Consider the following 15762-nt stretch of genomic DNA (forward strand, 5'->3'; position numbering starts at 1 on the left):
ATTTTTCTTTTGTAATTTGTTACTACAATTAACATAATAATATTAATAAAAATTATGAAAATGATGATGACAATAAAATAATAATATGTTTTCATTTGTTTACATATGCTTTAGAAAACTGTAATAATTTACTACATCATGGCTGCAACTTCAAACACAATGAATGTCATCCCATCTCTAAAGAGGAGCAGGGTAAAAGAAGTTTCCTTCCAATTATTCACCACAACGTTCCAACCTATCCTAAGTAAGTGACTTTTTTTTTTAGCTGTGGTATTACCCATGACACTTAGTAAACTCCTTGGACTTAATTGAATATTATTTTCCTCTGCTTGGTAACTTATTTATTCCTGCAGCCATGGTCACACAAATAAAGGGAGCATGAAAAGGATGAGAGTATATATAGGCAGGCCTGCACCAGCCATGAGGTGAGGTTAGCATCTTGCCTCACGCAGCTCCACTTCCAGACTACCGAAAAAGGTGCAGGGGAGAAGATTTAGTAGTTTTAGGTCTGATCTTTGAGAAGGATCAGTAGCAGATGACAGATTCTTCATAAAAACGAGAGAATAGGACTGTAGGAGATCTGTCCTGACCTGTATACAGCCTCCCTGCAGTCTGTTCTCATCATGGACAGGAACAGGAAACTTCTCTTGTTGCTCGGCAACAGACATGAAAGAACAAGGAGGGGGCAGCTCAAGGATGTTTTCTCCCGTCCAGGCTAATAGAGAAAGGTACCTGCCACCCCTTACTTACACTAGACCAAGGATGGGGAACCTGCACTGCAATCATCATGCTGTTGCACGATGGGAATTGTAGTTTTGCAACAGTTGGGGGCCACAGACTCCCCATCCCTGCACTAGACCAGCAAAGGCATGCAACAATAATCATTCGCATGTCCTCAACCAGGCAGTATATACCAATTAACCAACTCCCTGCTATAGGCTACCACATATATGCCCCTATTAATCCCTTCCCTACATTAGGACCAACAAAGATATGCGCCATAAACCCTTTCCTGCCCTAGACCACCATGTGTCAGCCCATTAACCTTTCCCTGTCCTTGACCACTAAGGGAATGCACCATTAACCCCTTAGTGTCCTAGATTATAATGGATCAGACCAGTGATCCCTTCCCTGCTCTAGACCACAAAGGACTTGTTCCCTGTCTCTCTGCTGCTGCTTCTCTGACGGTCACCCTGCAGAGTCTAAGGGTTCTATGACACGGAGCAGTTTTTAATGATTAACGACTAACGATAAACGATCACAGGTTCGATAAATTCAGGTTTATTGTTAACCTGAAATCATTCACCATATTACACAGAACGATGGTCGTTAGTTGCGATCGTTATTGCGATCGTTTTTGCGATCGTTACTATAATAGTTTATTCCTTCTGATCCCAGCAAAACAATGGGCAATGTGCTATTACACTGAATGATTAGTGAAAAAATGTGGAACTTAAGGGCCCTATTCCACAGGATGATTATCGTTCGCATAATCAGTAACGATAAACAATCCTAACGACAGCTATTGCGAAAGACCTGAAATCGTTCACCCATTTACATGGAACGATAATCGTTACTTATGATCGTTCTTGCGGTCGTCTTGTCGTCGCTATTGCGAACGACCAAATAACATCTTATTCAAGCAACGATAAAAATAGGTCCAGGTCTTACTAAACGATCAACGATTTCTTGTTCGGCCGTTAATCGTTAACTGCTATTAAAACGAACGATTATCGTTTAGCTTCAAACGATATAACGATAATCTGAACGATAATCATCCCGTGGAATAGGGCCCTGAGCAAACGAACATGGAATTACAGCGAATGATTAGCGAACGATTAACAATAATTTTAGGTTCAGATCTAAATCAACGACATACGAACGATTTTTCGATTGGTGCCTGCAATTACACTGAACGATTATCGTTTAAATTTGAACAATATAACTATTTTTCGCACGATAATCGTCCCGTGTAATAGGGCCCTTAGTGTATTTCTATGTGATACAGTATCAGCCTGTCTCCTTATAGTTTTCTTTCCTGTGCGTTCTTATAAGCAGGTGGCAGTGTCAAACTGCACCTTATAAGGCACTCTAGAGAATCTACACACAGCACTTGGCTTATACAGACAGTGTGAGTAGGTGGAGGTTTATGACCATGCAGCTATGCATTGTAAGGACGCACATATTATATAACTACACTCCTGGTCTGTTTACATAGAGCACAAAGGACCTCTACAGCAACACACCATAAATGATACACAGAGAGGAACAAGGAGAGGTCTGAGAGCTGCCAGGAGGAATCTGATAAGTTGTGATGTAAATCTGTAGTTCTTAGACACTGAGGACAGACTGATCTATAATTCAGGCAGCGTGGCCTCATAGACTTCTGCAGTGACCCAGGGGCGCTAGGGGCTAGGTGTCAGGGTACCGACTAGGCACAGTGGCCAGGAGTGGTTTTGACACACGTCTTTGAAGTAGATTAGATGTATGTATAGAAGCTGAGTAATAAGAGAGTCCAGTACTTAACCCCTTCATGATCGAGGTCATTGGTGCCTGGATGTCCGGGCCAAATTAATGCAATGTTCCTCCCCGCCTTTCTAATTTTTATTGGTATCATATTGCTGTAAGAGAAAAATTTTGATTGTTTTTTATTAACTTATTTCTAAATATAATTTTATAAAATCAGCAATCCTGGTGGTTTATTTTTCCCATTTCTTATTTATGCTTGTTACCGTGGGGGTAACATATTGCTACATTTTAATAGATCAGACAATTCCGCACGCTATGATATGTAATATGTTTATTTTTTTATATTTTTTATTTGTATTATAGTAAAGGGGTAATAAATCTTTATTTATTTTTTTTACACATTTTGCAATGCATATGTAAGTTTTTTAGGAACATCAGGAACAGGATTTTTTTTTGTACTTACTTTCTCTGACCAAACTAGATCTGAACTCAGGAACCTTCAGGGAGCTTTATAGGAGAGGACGGGAGTAATCTCCCATTTGTCAGGAACTTTCTGGAAAGGACTACACCTTAGTGAGTGATAGGTGTGTGAGTTACCCAGCTGAAGAATTGGAAAACAAAGTGGCAAACACAGTGGCACAAGTACAGTGTCAACCCTTTCAACTTCCTTCAGCCATGCAAAGTACACAAGAACAGTAAAACACCTAGTGGTGGACAGTAAAGTACAGACCTTCAGCCCCGAGCATATAAACACATAGCTTACCACGTACCTTCGGATAGCTGCTTTTAATCCAAGATCTGTCCTGGGGTCCGTTCGGCAGGTGATGCAGTTAATGTCATAAAAAAACAACTTTTAAACTGGCAGCCCCGTTCCCTTTGTCCGTCCCTCCTCCCCGCCCTCCTCATCATTAGGAATGCTCCAGGCAGATTGCCTCCTATTCATCAGCTGTGAGAGGACGGCACATGGGCTGGATCATTAAGGCACCTGTGTAGTTTTCACTGAAGAGGAATAGGAAAAATGGTGAAGAGGGTGGGGAGGAGGGACGGAGAGGTTGTGCCAGCCTAATGCATACACAAACTAAGGCACGGCCAAAGGACACAGGGCTGCCAGTTTAAAAGTTGTTTTTTATGACAATAACTGCATCACCTGCCGAACGGACCCCAGGACAGATCTTGGATTAAAAGCAGCTTGGGGGGTAAAATTGTGGGTACAGAATCGCTTTAAAAAAAAAGCTTTCACTGTGATTGGCTGGCTAAACTATGGGCCCTATTACATGGGCCGATTATCGTGCGGAAAAAATCGTTATATTGTTCGCATTTAAACAATATTCGCTTTGTGTAATTGCAGGCAACGATTGAAAAATCATTTTTGATTTAGAACTGAACCTAAAATTATCGTTAATCGTTCACTGTAATTCCACATTCGCTCGCTCAAGTTCCGCATTTGTTCACTACTCGTTCAGTGTAATTGCACATTGTTCATTGTTTTGTTGGGATCAGAAGGAGTAAACGATCGTAGTAACTATCGCAAGAACGATCATAGTAACGATCATAACTAACAATTATCATTCTGTGTAATATAGTGAACGATTTCAGGTTAACTATACACAATCTCGTTTGCGATCGATTGTAGTTAGTCGTTAAAAATCGCTCTGTGTAATAGGACCCTATGTCACCTCCTGAGTATACAAATAGGTGATTTCAGATTCGTGTCACTTGCTGGTTGGAGCTAGAAAGAGAGAGAAAGACTATATACCAGGGAGAATTAGCTTTTAGGTGGATTTAGGTAGGAAGGGACCCCCAAAAGCCCTTGCTAGGGCTAAAAGTATACAAAACAGAGATTTAGGAGGTGTTTTGAGACAGTGTGTTCAGGGTCCTATTAGACGAATCGATTTTTAATGTTAAACTGACATCGTTCACTATATTACACAGAACTATAGTCATTAGTTCCGATCGTTATTGCGAACATTACTACAATTGTTTACTCCTTCAGATCCCAGCAAAACAATGAACAATGTGCAATTACACTGAACAAGTAGTGAACAAATGCGGAACTTGAGCGAACGAATGTGGAATTACAGCAAACGATTAGCGAACAATAGTTAGCAAACAATAATCGTCCCGTGTAATGGGGCCCTTGGGTAGGAAGGGACCCCCAAAAGTTAGATGCACCCAGGCATGCTCCCCCTGGTGTCCCAGATGCATTCCAGAGGTTTTGGCATAATTTCCTGAGGTGTCATTGTGAACTTCCAAGTAGTGATGAGCGAATAGTGAGATATTCGAATATTCGATATTCGTACGAATATCCAGCGAATGTTCGAATATTCGATCCCATTAGAGTCTATGGGAACAAGTATTTGATTAGTGAAAAACATCTATTTGACCATTTGGAGGGTGAAACCGGAAGCTGGGGGACTTGATCGCTTATCGAATATTTATCGAATATTCGTGGGATATTCGTACGAACATCGAATATTCGAATATCTCACTATTCGATCGAATATCTATTCGATCGAACAGTATTCGCTCATCACTACTTCCAAGTGGTCGAATATTGATTTCAAAGTCCCGAGTATTTTTCTCCCATAGACTATAATGGGATTCAATATTCGATCGAATATATGAACATCAGGGGCTATTTGAATCGAATTTTGAATTTTCGAATATTTCGCTATTCGCTCATCTCTAGTCTGAATTATAACCCCAGACATCTTAGAGGTTATACTGACCATTATACAGTCATGTGCATATTGAGCATATACTTTCCTATTTCTCACACAGTTGTGATCTAGATTGGAAACCTAGCGTACGATGGCTGCCTTCACCACGATATTCAGAGGCTCCACTACCCCATATAAAGGACGTGAAGTTCCCAGAGCACATTAGACTTCAGCGATCATATCCAAGTAAGTCTGGTCATGATGTGTATTAGGGAACGTTATCATTTCTGATGTCCTAGGTATTTGTCCATGTGATAGGTGAAGTTAAGGTAAAATCCACACCAAATCTCTTATCATGATTCCTCAAAGTCAGTCGGCAGTTAAAAAAACATGTGAGTTACTCATTGACTTAATCAACTCTATGAGTATTCTCGACAATCCCCTCTTTTGTCAAGCAGGGGTTTTTGGTTCATGTAAATCTAAGCACAAATTTTATTCAGACATCACATGAGTGATGCGACATTAAAGTGTCATTGTGATACAGAAAAATAAAATTGACGTGTCAAAGAGACAAAAAGTCAAGAAGTTTTAACTGGCCAGGGACAGGGTGTTTGAACCCCCACCAATCACTAGATTATGAGGGAGAAGTGTACACCACATAGGTCCTTCTCTCCATGTTTGCTTTTTGATGCACAAGACAGATTGCATAGGGAGATAAGCCTCCACAAAGTAACTACCTAAGACCAAGTACATTGTTATAGTAAAAGCCATGGCATGTATTTCCTGCAGGAAGCAGCCTAGAGGTTGGAGCTGAATGGAGTTTCTATCCTAACTTTGGGTGCCCCTTTACTTACCATACCGGGAAGCGATGTATCATTGGTGGTGTTCATAGAGGCAGCCAGGAGGACGCACATGTTCATACACTACCAATGAGCACAGGAATTAAGAAGAAAGGTAAGTCAGTCTATCTATCTATCTATCTATCTATCTATCTATCTATCTATCTATCTATCTATCTATCTATCTATCAACCATCCCATATCTATCCATTTTATGATGTTGTTCTTTGTCACGATAATTTATTCAGCTACCTACACTTTATAGATACAGAAAAAAAACAGGATTACTATTACAGAGTTCTTTTATTATAACATTTTTATTATAATTTTTGTACGTATTTTCCCAGCCACTCGTCTACTACAGTAAGTTGTTACATTCTTACATGAGTGTAATGTTCCCAGAATGCAGTTCCATAAATCATCCAGGAGAGGGAGCCTGAGCTCAGCCGTTTGTAAATGATGGCCGTACTTTTCTGAGGCTATTTCACAAGAACATCAGATAACCTTTCTTCAAGACTCCTTGCTCTTTTTTTATCCAGTAATGAATATTTCACGCGGCTTTTTATAACTGGAAAATTCAATGAGCCAGCAAAAACAGAGGAAAACAGCAACAGACAGATAAACACTTCAGCCATCAGAATAGGATTACTGTACTGCCGAAAAGTCTTCTAGTCAGCAGAATTAGATCAGATACAATTATAAAAGGGTCTGGGGGTCCCAGGGAAGCATGTCCTTGTGTAGGATTCCTTGTCAGAGGTGTAGTATGAAGCTGCTGGACCCCAGTGCAAAATCTGTTATGGGACCCCCATCTGCTACCTCTTAACCTTGTGTAATAGGAGAAAAAAAACATATTGAGGCATTTCATATGAGAAGAGTCAATATCCATCGCAGTTGATATATTTGTACTGTATGGAATAGACTCCCTCATTATACTATACCATAGAGTATACATATTGTATGATAAATGCCGATTAGTTGTATCCATTGGAGATGTCTATTGGATGTTTACCTTAACATATATCCTGCGAGACACAATGTGATTGAGCTTAAGCTTGATTTTTGCAGAGCAGTCTTAAAGGCACAAATATTATATTTTTGCTAAATGTATACCTGCAGTTTTTGATGCAGTTCTTCATCAGGGTCGGAGACCATTTAATACACTATTGGTCCATCAGGTTTTAGTTATACCTCATTGCTGCTGTGAGTCCCCAGAACCGCTGCCCTCTACCCGTAGTGTACCCATCTAGAAGGTGCTCATGGGGTGAACTTGTCCTTGACAGTAAAGTCATTATGTACCACTGAATTACTCTCGACCACTACTGTGAGCAATCATGTATACATGCACATCATCCAACAAATACAGTCTATGATCCCTATATTGTTGTTTCAGTCTACTAAGCCAGTCACTGGTATACAGCAATGGTGCATACTCATATCAAGGCCAAAGGCAGCAATTCTCCTGAAGGCCCTATTACGCGGAACGATAATCGTCCGTATCTGTTATGACTGTATCGGCCATATCCGTGTCATCCTGTGTAATAGGGGCTTAACATATGCAGGCCATTTCTATACATTCAGGACTGAAGGGCTGACATAGTCCACAAGGGCCTTACTGTTGCTTCCCACAAGACTGAAGATGAAGATATAACACAGCCCACAGTCTCATCAACTCAGAACCTTCATATGTCGTTATCCCACGTCTTGAACCCTCAAATGCTTCTTTTTTTAATAAAATTAGGGACTCGAGGGGTACATTTTTATATTGAGGAGAGAACCAAAAGGCATGTGATGACTTACAGGCCGTGCATCGCTCCACTGGAAGAAAATATGCAAAGTAGCTCTCCTCCAGAAGGAAGAGATCTTTCCCACTGGTGCCACCTACTGGAGATCTTATCCTCGCTCTCCATCTATATCACAACTGTTCTGGGTACTTGGAAAACTGGGTAAAGAGATTTGTGGTTTCTGCTACCTCCATCTCATTTATCAAAACTGGTCTTGTTTCCCATATGAACCCATCACGTTCATTACATAGACTGCCCTAGGGAGCTCTATTATAAGGGGTTGCTATGGGCAACCAACTTTTCACATTGTTTGCAAAATAGTAAAAAAAAACTTTATTTTCATTGCTTTCTAGTTTTTGATCCTCGAAACGGAATCCCAGAGTCCCATCCCGGGGATAAAGCTTACTCCTTCGTAGAATACAGCCCGGGTTTCCACAGACTCGGCTCTACAATGCCGGTGGTAAATTCTAGGTGTGTGCTGTTATTCTGAGTGGCAACAATTTTGTAATCAGAAAATTTTTGTGCATCTTATACTCTTTATTGTGCATCTTATACTCTTTATTATGGCTGCAAGGCACAGATGCCTTAGGCTCTGCTGAACTAATCCAGGACCCCATCTAACTTTGACCCCATGGCCTATTTTAGTAGAACTCTGGGGGGCTTTAGTGTTGCAGGCAATATAACTGGAAAATGCCACCATATTACTGAGTAAAATAGGTCTATGGCTGGGAGTACATAAAACCATTTGTAACTTGGACCTTTAAGGGGTTTATCCCAAGAGGTTATCCCAAGATAACCGCAGCTAGCTGACCTTGTGTGTCTGAGCTCTGAATCCCCCACTGATAAAGTGAACAGAGTGATGGCCAAGCCAGTTGGAGGACAACTGACCGCTGTTTTTCTGGTCTTTAACATCCTATAATGTGGGTGGGGGATAGCTTTTATGCATGGGGTAACCTACTTTAATGCTAAATGCTAGAGCCATCACCTAAAATGTGTAATTTACAATGTCATAAATGCAAATGCAATCCCAGGACCTTTAAAGGGATTAAAAGGGTTTTACAGAGGAAAATTCCTACCTTTTTTGATCTCCAGCGCTCCACTTCCTGCGTCTGCCCATCTGTTTTGATACTTCTGCAGGCACTGAGAGTATTGCATGCAAGTTAAACCATACCCGCATGCAAAGTCCAATAGGTGTCTAATGTTGCCGCAACATCAGTAACACTGAGAAGAGAAAGGGGAGCACCGGAGAGCAGAAAAAGTAGGACCTTAAAGATCCTACTTTTTCTGCTCTATGGCTCTCCATTTCATTCCTTTGGCCCCCTTTGATGAGAGAGGGGAACAAGGGCATGTCCTGGGCATTGTGTCAAGGCGAAACCATGTCCTTGTGCAATATTTATTGCAGTGGCATCGGACAGCTATTGGATATTGCTGGTAATGACAAGCACCCACCCTCTTATTTTTAAGGTATACTTCAGAAATGGCCAGAGTGAGAAAGAGGCACGTCAGGTAGTAGAACCCTTAAGACTAGAGATGTGCGAACCTTGAGCACACTCTAGTTAGTCCGAACTATGCAGCCCTAAAGAGTCCTGGAAAACACTGATACAGCTTATGGCCTATGGCTGTATCCTTGATTTCCTGGCAGCTTTAGGCCTGCATCCATCTTCTTCAGCCACCGGTAATCAAATGCCGCACGCTCGGGTTCACATGAACCAAGTTTTTCTCCTCTCTATGTAGGACCTTTTCTGTTCATGGGATAGCCCCTTTAATGGACAGCCATGGACTGTCTGGCCAAAATATACAGAAATACTCTAGAAAAGCCTAAGAATGTCCACCACCACCAAGAATTCTCCTCCATAGCTGACCCTACAAATTTTCCAGCAACTTTTGCCAACTATATCATACGAGAATCTTATGTGCTAGAGGCATTTTACGGCTCCTGTAACCTCTGCACCCCTAATACATGGGCCATGGATATCAGGCCACAATGTTCATTTATATGTATTGCACCCTGTCTTTTAGGATGTCTAGAAAGAATACTTTCTTTATTTGACATAGCAACCAGTAACCTGGCTAATTGCTGTTTAGCTGTATAAGTCTACGAATTATATATAAAAAGAAAAGTTATTCAGCTAAACTCAGTAACTTGTAAGTTTTTTGCTGTCTCACACGTTACGCAACCTGCAGCTGCTCAACGCACTGAACAATGTAAATAAGGAGCGATCCACCTGAATCAGCAGTAAATTTGTGTCGCCAGGAACTCGACTGCATTGTTATTAGGGAAATGCTAACAGTGCAGGAGCTTCATGAACCTAAACATTTGGGCAGGAATCCAGATGGACAGGTATTAGTATACAGGCTTCTTCTGCATTATGCGACAGTGATGAATAGCGTTCTTCATGAAGCTAAAGTGACTTTATCAGATTATTAGTAGTAGTTAAAGAAATAGTATTCTTATAACAATTATTTAATAAAAATATATGACTACTGATGATAATAACTTATATAATTACAATTATAAGTAATAACATTAAAACATAATAGTATGCCAGTCCTCTTAGAGTCCTGGACCCCATATACCTGTGATGTCCCCTGTGGTATCAGCAGCAGATCCTGTGAGGTGTGGACCCCATATCCCTGTGACGTCTCCTGTGGTATCAGCAGCAGATCCTGTAAGGTGCCGACCCTATATCCCTGTGATGTCCCCTTTGGTATCAGCAGTAAATCTTGTAAGGTGTGAGGTGCAGACCCCATATCCCTGTGATGTCTCCTATGGTATCAGTATCCTGTAAGGTGAGAGGTGAGGACCCCATATCCCTGTGATGTCTCCTGTGGTATCAGACCCTGTAAGGTGTGAGGTACATATGTGGTGTCCCACCACGGTTGTTGCTAGTCTATACACCCCTCACAAAAGTCTGTACTTTAAGTGGTAATAATGTTATGCCTATGTTTTGCCACTAGATGTCGCTATTATTTGTCTATGCACTTGTATATTGCACAGCTGTAGTAAACAAGGGGTTATTGCTTGTTTTTTATCTGTGCACCAATAAGAGCTCTTTTCTTTCCTCTACCTATCTCTATTCTCCTTTCTTTTCTTACAATTTCTTCTCCTCCACTCACGGGAGTTAGTACACACCCTGTAGGAAGTTTTCACATGGGGAGAGTAAGTACACACACTTAGTGAGTCTTATCCAAGTTTTGGTAGAGAGGGGACACAACACAAGACGGTCCCTGCTGTAGTTCAGTTGGGCCCTGGCTCGGCCAACCCATGCCGTGAACATCTCTAAAGGTGCAGGACAGTATCCTGAAACAAGAGGAACTGATCCGATCAGGTGTAACCAGGTAATTTTGGCGACCCTGCTAAACTTAGGTAACAAGGTCTGGGGCTTGTGTAACCCTAAGAGGAGAGGTCACCCCAACACTGTAGGGCAATAGGTGGTATCACAACAAAGGTCAAAAGATGGGCACAAGTAGTCTTCTACTTTCAAGTATTCTTCAGTATTCTACTTCTTCTTCTTCTAAAGTTCCAGCAGAGCACACTTCTACCCTGAGTTGGGATTCTCAGGACAACCTCCTCTCTGCTACTCTGAACTCTCAAGACAAACCCCTCTCTGCTACTCTGAACTCATTTACTTCTCAGCACGCAACCAAGTTATCAGAGCTCTTCTGCCCCTAAAGCTCTTAGCACAGATTGTGTCTAGTCAAGTCAGAAGCCTATTGTCAGCTGGTGTATTAAGTATTTCTGCAGTAAAGAAGTTTTTCATTATGGTAACAGGACTCAGTGATTATTGTTTCGACACCTACAGTTACACCATCCTTGGGTCATCTCCCCTTTTTGCGGGTGGCGGTACCAATAGTCCGGGTGGGTCACAACTCCACCCCAGACCAACGTGATAAGTACCCAAGGGACTAAAAATAAAAAAGAAGATGTAAATTGCAAACACGCTTTATATCACATCCCCTGTTGAATTTTGAAAGTTATAACGACAGGTGCGCTTTTAATGCAAGATGATATAATGTCGCTTTTTACCTGCAAGTCAAATATCCCTAACTTTTTGTGTGTATACTATATATCCCACACCTGACAGGCACCATTGTCATCAGACAATGAATAATATTCAACTCGTCCATCACTAGTTTTTCTGTTATGGCTGATCGTTGTTTATACATGTACAAACATAATAATAACTCATAATAATAGCAATCAGTCAGGGTAGTAATAGCGGTAATGATGGCAGTAAAGTGATTATTATAGTTTATTATTTTTAATTATAGCTGTATATTTGTTATTATTCTCGTCATTATCAGCAGTAGTAGTAGCGGTAATGCCGGTAATCATTGTTATTAGTATAATATAAAAATTAAAATAATAATTTTGCAGCTAATTCTACTGATCGTGTTCATTAGTATTAGTAATGGAATTGTAATTATAACTAATAGTAATAATCATCATAATTATCCTCATATCCTGTATTTCTTTCTATTTTATTACTATGCTGCAGGGAATCCTACAAGGTTAAAGCTGATACTTTTATTCCTCTTCAAAAACTGTCCAGGAGGCCCAGGTTTGTATCTACACATGTTATAGCTACAGCTTGTCATTAGGTTATCTGGTTAGGGTGCATGTAGGACAATGGTCCACTACCTGTCATTATTTAGCAATGTATGGTGGTATAATTTGGGAATTTCATTATCTAAAAGAGGCACTGTTGCAAAATTTTATTTAAAAAAAAAAAAAAATCAAAAGGCGTTGTGATCTCAAGAAGTCTACTCTTTGTATTTCTGTTTTCTATGTTAAAATCAACGTTATACATATGTCCACTAGGTGTCTTTTTTCACTTCACATGTATACAGCTGCTCCACATCCACAATCAGAAGAGAATCCTGGGTGTGCTTGCATTGGTATGGTCAGCTCTCCTGTCACACAGCACCAAATCCTCTGTAACCACACAGTGACATTATACTGACTGAACTGTTGCATAACAATGTGCATAGCTGATAATATAACTAGCAAAATTGAATAATATAATTATCCTAAGGTAATTACGCTCAGTTGACATCAAAGCTGCATAATGAACAGGTGTCTTTCCTTGTGTAAGTGGGCAAAGGACTGGAATTGTGTTTGGTCTCTTTTTTTTAAACAGAAAAAAGACCAAATATCAGCACAGAGAGAGCCTGGACCACAGTTTGGCCATATTTATTACATTGTGTACACGAGTATATTGCAAAACTGTGATCACAACCCCTGTTGATTTCCTAAAAATAAAAATGTAGGGACCAGAACACTTTAATTAATTGAGAGCTACTGTATATGGAAGCATCAGGTATGTAAAAGATCTTACCTGTCTTATGTGATGTTATGAACTGAGTTCAGCCAGGGGAAGAACCCTATGCATATTGCTACTTCCTATGTTGCTTTGACCCCAGGTGGAGCTGGTCGGGGGTGGCAAAACAAGTGGGGTTCTACCCACAATTTGACATGGGTCACCATCTGGGACTAGCGTGATCTTTTACTTACCACAAATATTTTGACAATGGTTATTTGTCTTTATGGGGTTTCCGGTTCTGTGCAGGGGGTGGGGCCCTTGATCAACATTTAGGTAATGGTGTACTTGCAGTACTTTTTTATGCCCTTTTTTTGTAGTGTGATTTTGATTTGTCATAATTATTTGATGAATTGGACCTCTCGGTTGGTCCATAAATAAATAGTTTAGTGCATTTGCACTATTATTGGTCACATTTGGGGGTGGGAGGATAGGTGCAGTTTGTTATGTGCATTTTTGCTTCTTTTATGTCAATCAATACTAATCATAATGCAGTTTTATATTTTGTGTTAAACGCATTGGATAAATGTAAACAAGGGCTAAATTTGAAGTAAACCATGTTATTCCAGGAACCCCATTAGGTTGGTTCCACACACAGCTTTTTTGGAGCTGCAGTTTTTTTGCAGATTTCTAAGCCCAAATCCAGAAAGCCAGGACAATTATAAATCCATTGTATGGCCACAAAACTGCATAATTTCTTTCAAAACAAGGTGTAAGCAGTGGGATACTCCCACAGGGGAAAAATTATGCAGAAACATTTACCTTTCTGTTTTAGTACTGAAACCTCAAAATACATTTGCTTTGGGTGTCTTAGTCCTGTAAATCCTGGTTGTTTCTGGTCAAGCACAACAGACTATGACATTATTAGTGAGGCTGCAGCACCTGCAGAATTTATTTCCTGTCTGCTCCTCATTCTATGGCATATTTCAGCATAAGGCAGCATGCTGTAATCTCACCCATCTCTCCCAATAAAGATATATATGTATATGTGTACATGACTTGGAGATGGTTTGGTCAGAGATGGTAACATGTGGCTAGAGATCAGAGCAAAAATACAGCCAAGTTTCCCATGACATTAGAATATGATGCCTTGTCCATAGGGATAAGGGAGAAGTGGTAAAGCTGAAGACAACATCACATTAAAAATGAAAAAAACTACACAACCTCCTGTTGGGTGAATCATGCAAAACCACACTACTACCACGTTACTATTAGTGATTAGACTATATTAGTAAGATATATATTTTGGGGTCCGCAGCCTGCCGTCCGCAGCCTGCCGTCGCATCCCCGGCGCATCCCCCCCATCCCGGCCACATCCCCCCATCAGCCCACCCCCAGCCCACCGCCGCCCACATCCCGCCGAGAGCATACAGTACCTGCTCGGCGGCGCGGCTGCAGATCAGCTGAGCGGAACAGGAGCCAGGAGCCTCACTGCAGCCGCGCCGCCAAGCAGGTAATGTATGCTCGCGGCGGCGGGCCTGAGATGGGCTGATGGGTGGATGTGGCCGGGATGGGGGGGGATGTGCCGCCGCCGGGGATGGGGGGATGCGCCGGGGATGGGGGGGATGCACTGGGGATGCCACGGCGGGGCTGCAGGCACCAGGGAGTTAAAGCACATATTCACAGCGGGATGTCAATCCCGCTGCGAATATGTGCTATCATAGGGGTGAATTGATACCGGATCTGCAGCGGTTCTCACTTCGAATCCGCAGAAGTGAGATCCGCTGTGGATCCGGTAGGTGTGAAGGCACCCTTAAAGTACAAATATGTGGTTACAGTCACCTATTAAACTGACAAAGACTTCTGACATAATGTATTCTATTCTGCTCATTTACCCTAGCATTCCATACAAAGCCAAGATACAGGTACAAAACCTAGAGGAAGACAGGAGAGACGTGGAAGAACTCAATAGATGGAAACCAGCCCAGCGTTCCTTTCTCTTTGAATTACCTGGAAATGGACAAAAATAAAAGTCTAAGCAAATGCAATGCAATTTACAGCCATGTCCGTCGTCTACCAGCTAGAGATTATTTACCCATTATATCCCGTATAAAGCAACAAATGAACACACGCTACACCGATCAGTGATTTTTCAACTTGCTTATGACTTCATTTACTCCTTCAATATTTCAAGGACAATTACATGTCTCATACAGAATAAAGTCACTTAATATTACATCACCCATTATATCTGCATCCCTTCAATCGAATTGCATCCATCAAAGTTCAGGCTTGTAAATTGTAGAAGAAATGTATAAATCCTGTATCTTTTACTTTTTTCATGCCACATGAGGAATCATTTCCAGGTTGGAAGATGACAAATCACCTGAGGTTGAGTTTGACGGATACCTGTGTGCACAAATGTGTCATGACTAGAGATGAGCGAACCGAGTTCGGGTTCGAGTCCATCCGAACCCGATCGTTCGGTATTTGATTAGCAGTGGCTGTTGAAGTTGGATAAAGCTCTAAGGTTGTCTGGAAAACATGGATACAGCCAATGACTACATCCATGATTTCCACATAGCCTTAGGGCTTTATCCAAGTTCAGCAGCCACCGCTTATCAAATGCCGAACGCTCGGGTTCGGATGGACGCGAACCCGAACCCGGTTCGCTCATCTCTAGTCATGACTTAACGTGTCCATCCTTATATTTCTTATTTAACAAATGTAATACTTTTTTGCAACATGTTTG

The 15762-nt window shown here is 41.2% G+C and overlaps 1 protein-coding gene across 1 annotated transcript; it reads left to right on the plus strand.

Moving 5' to 3' along the window:
- Positions 1–128: 128 nt before the first annotated feature.
- SPATS1 (spermatogenesis associated serine rich 1) lies at positions 129–15442 on the plus strand (the record flags this gene model as incomplete). The annotated part of the gene is made up of 6 exons (XM_069974004.1): positions 129–244; positions 5251–5375; positions 5919–6083; positions 8103–8220; positions 12249–12311; positions 14911–15442. Coding segments are annotated over 6 exons (717 nt in total), but the record flags the coding sequence as incomplete, so codon positions are not given.
- Between the last annotated feature and the right edge of the window lie 320 nt (positions 15443–15762).

Source organism: Dendropsophus ebraccatus, chromosome 6 (assembly GCF_027789765.1).
Source record: "Dendropsophus ebraccatus isolate aDenEbr1 chromosome 6, aDenEbr1.pat, whole genome shotgun sequence".
In the NCBI taxonomy this organism is placed as follows: Eukaryota; Metazoa; Chordata; class Amphibia; order Anura; family Hylidae; genus Dendropsophus; species Dendropsophus ebraccatus.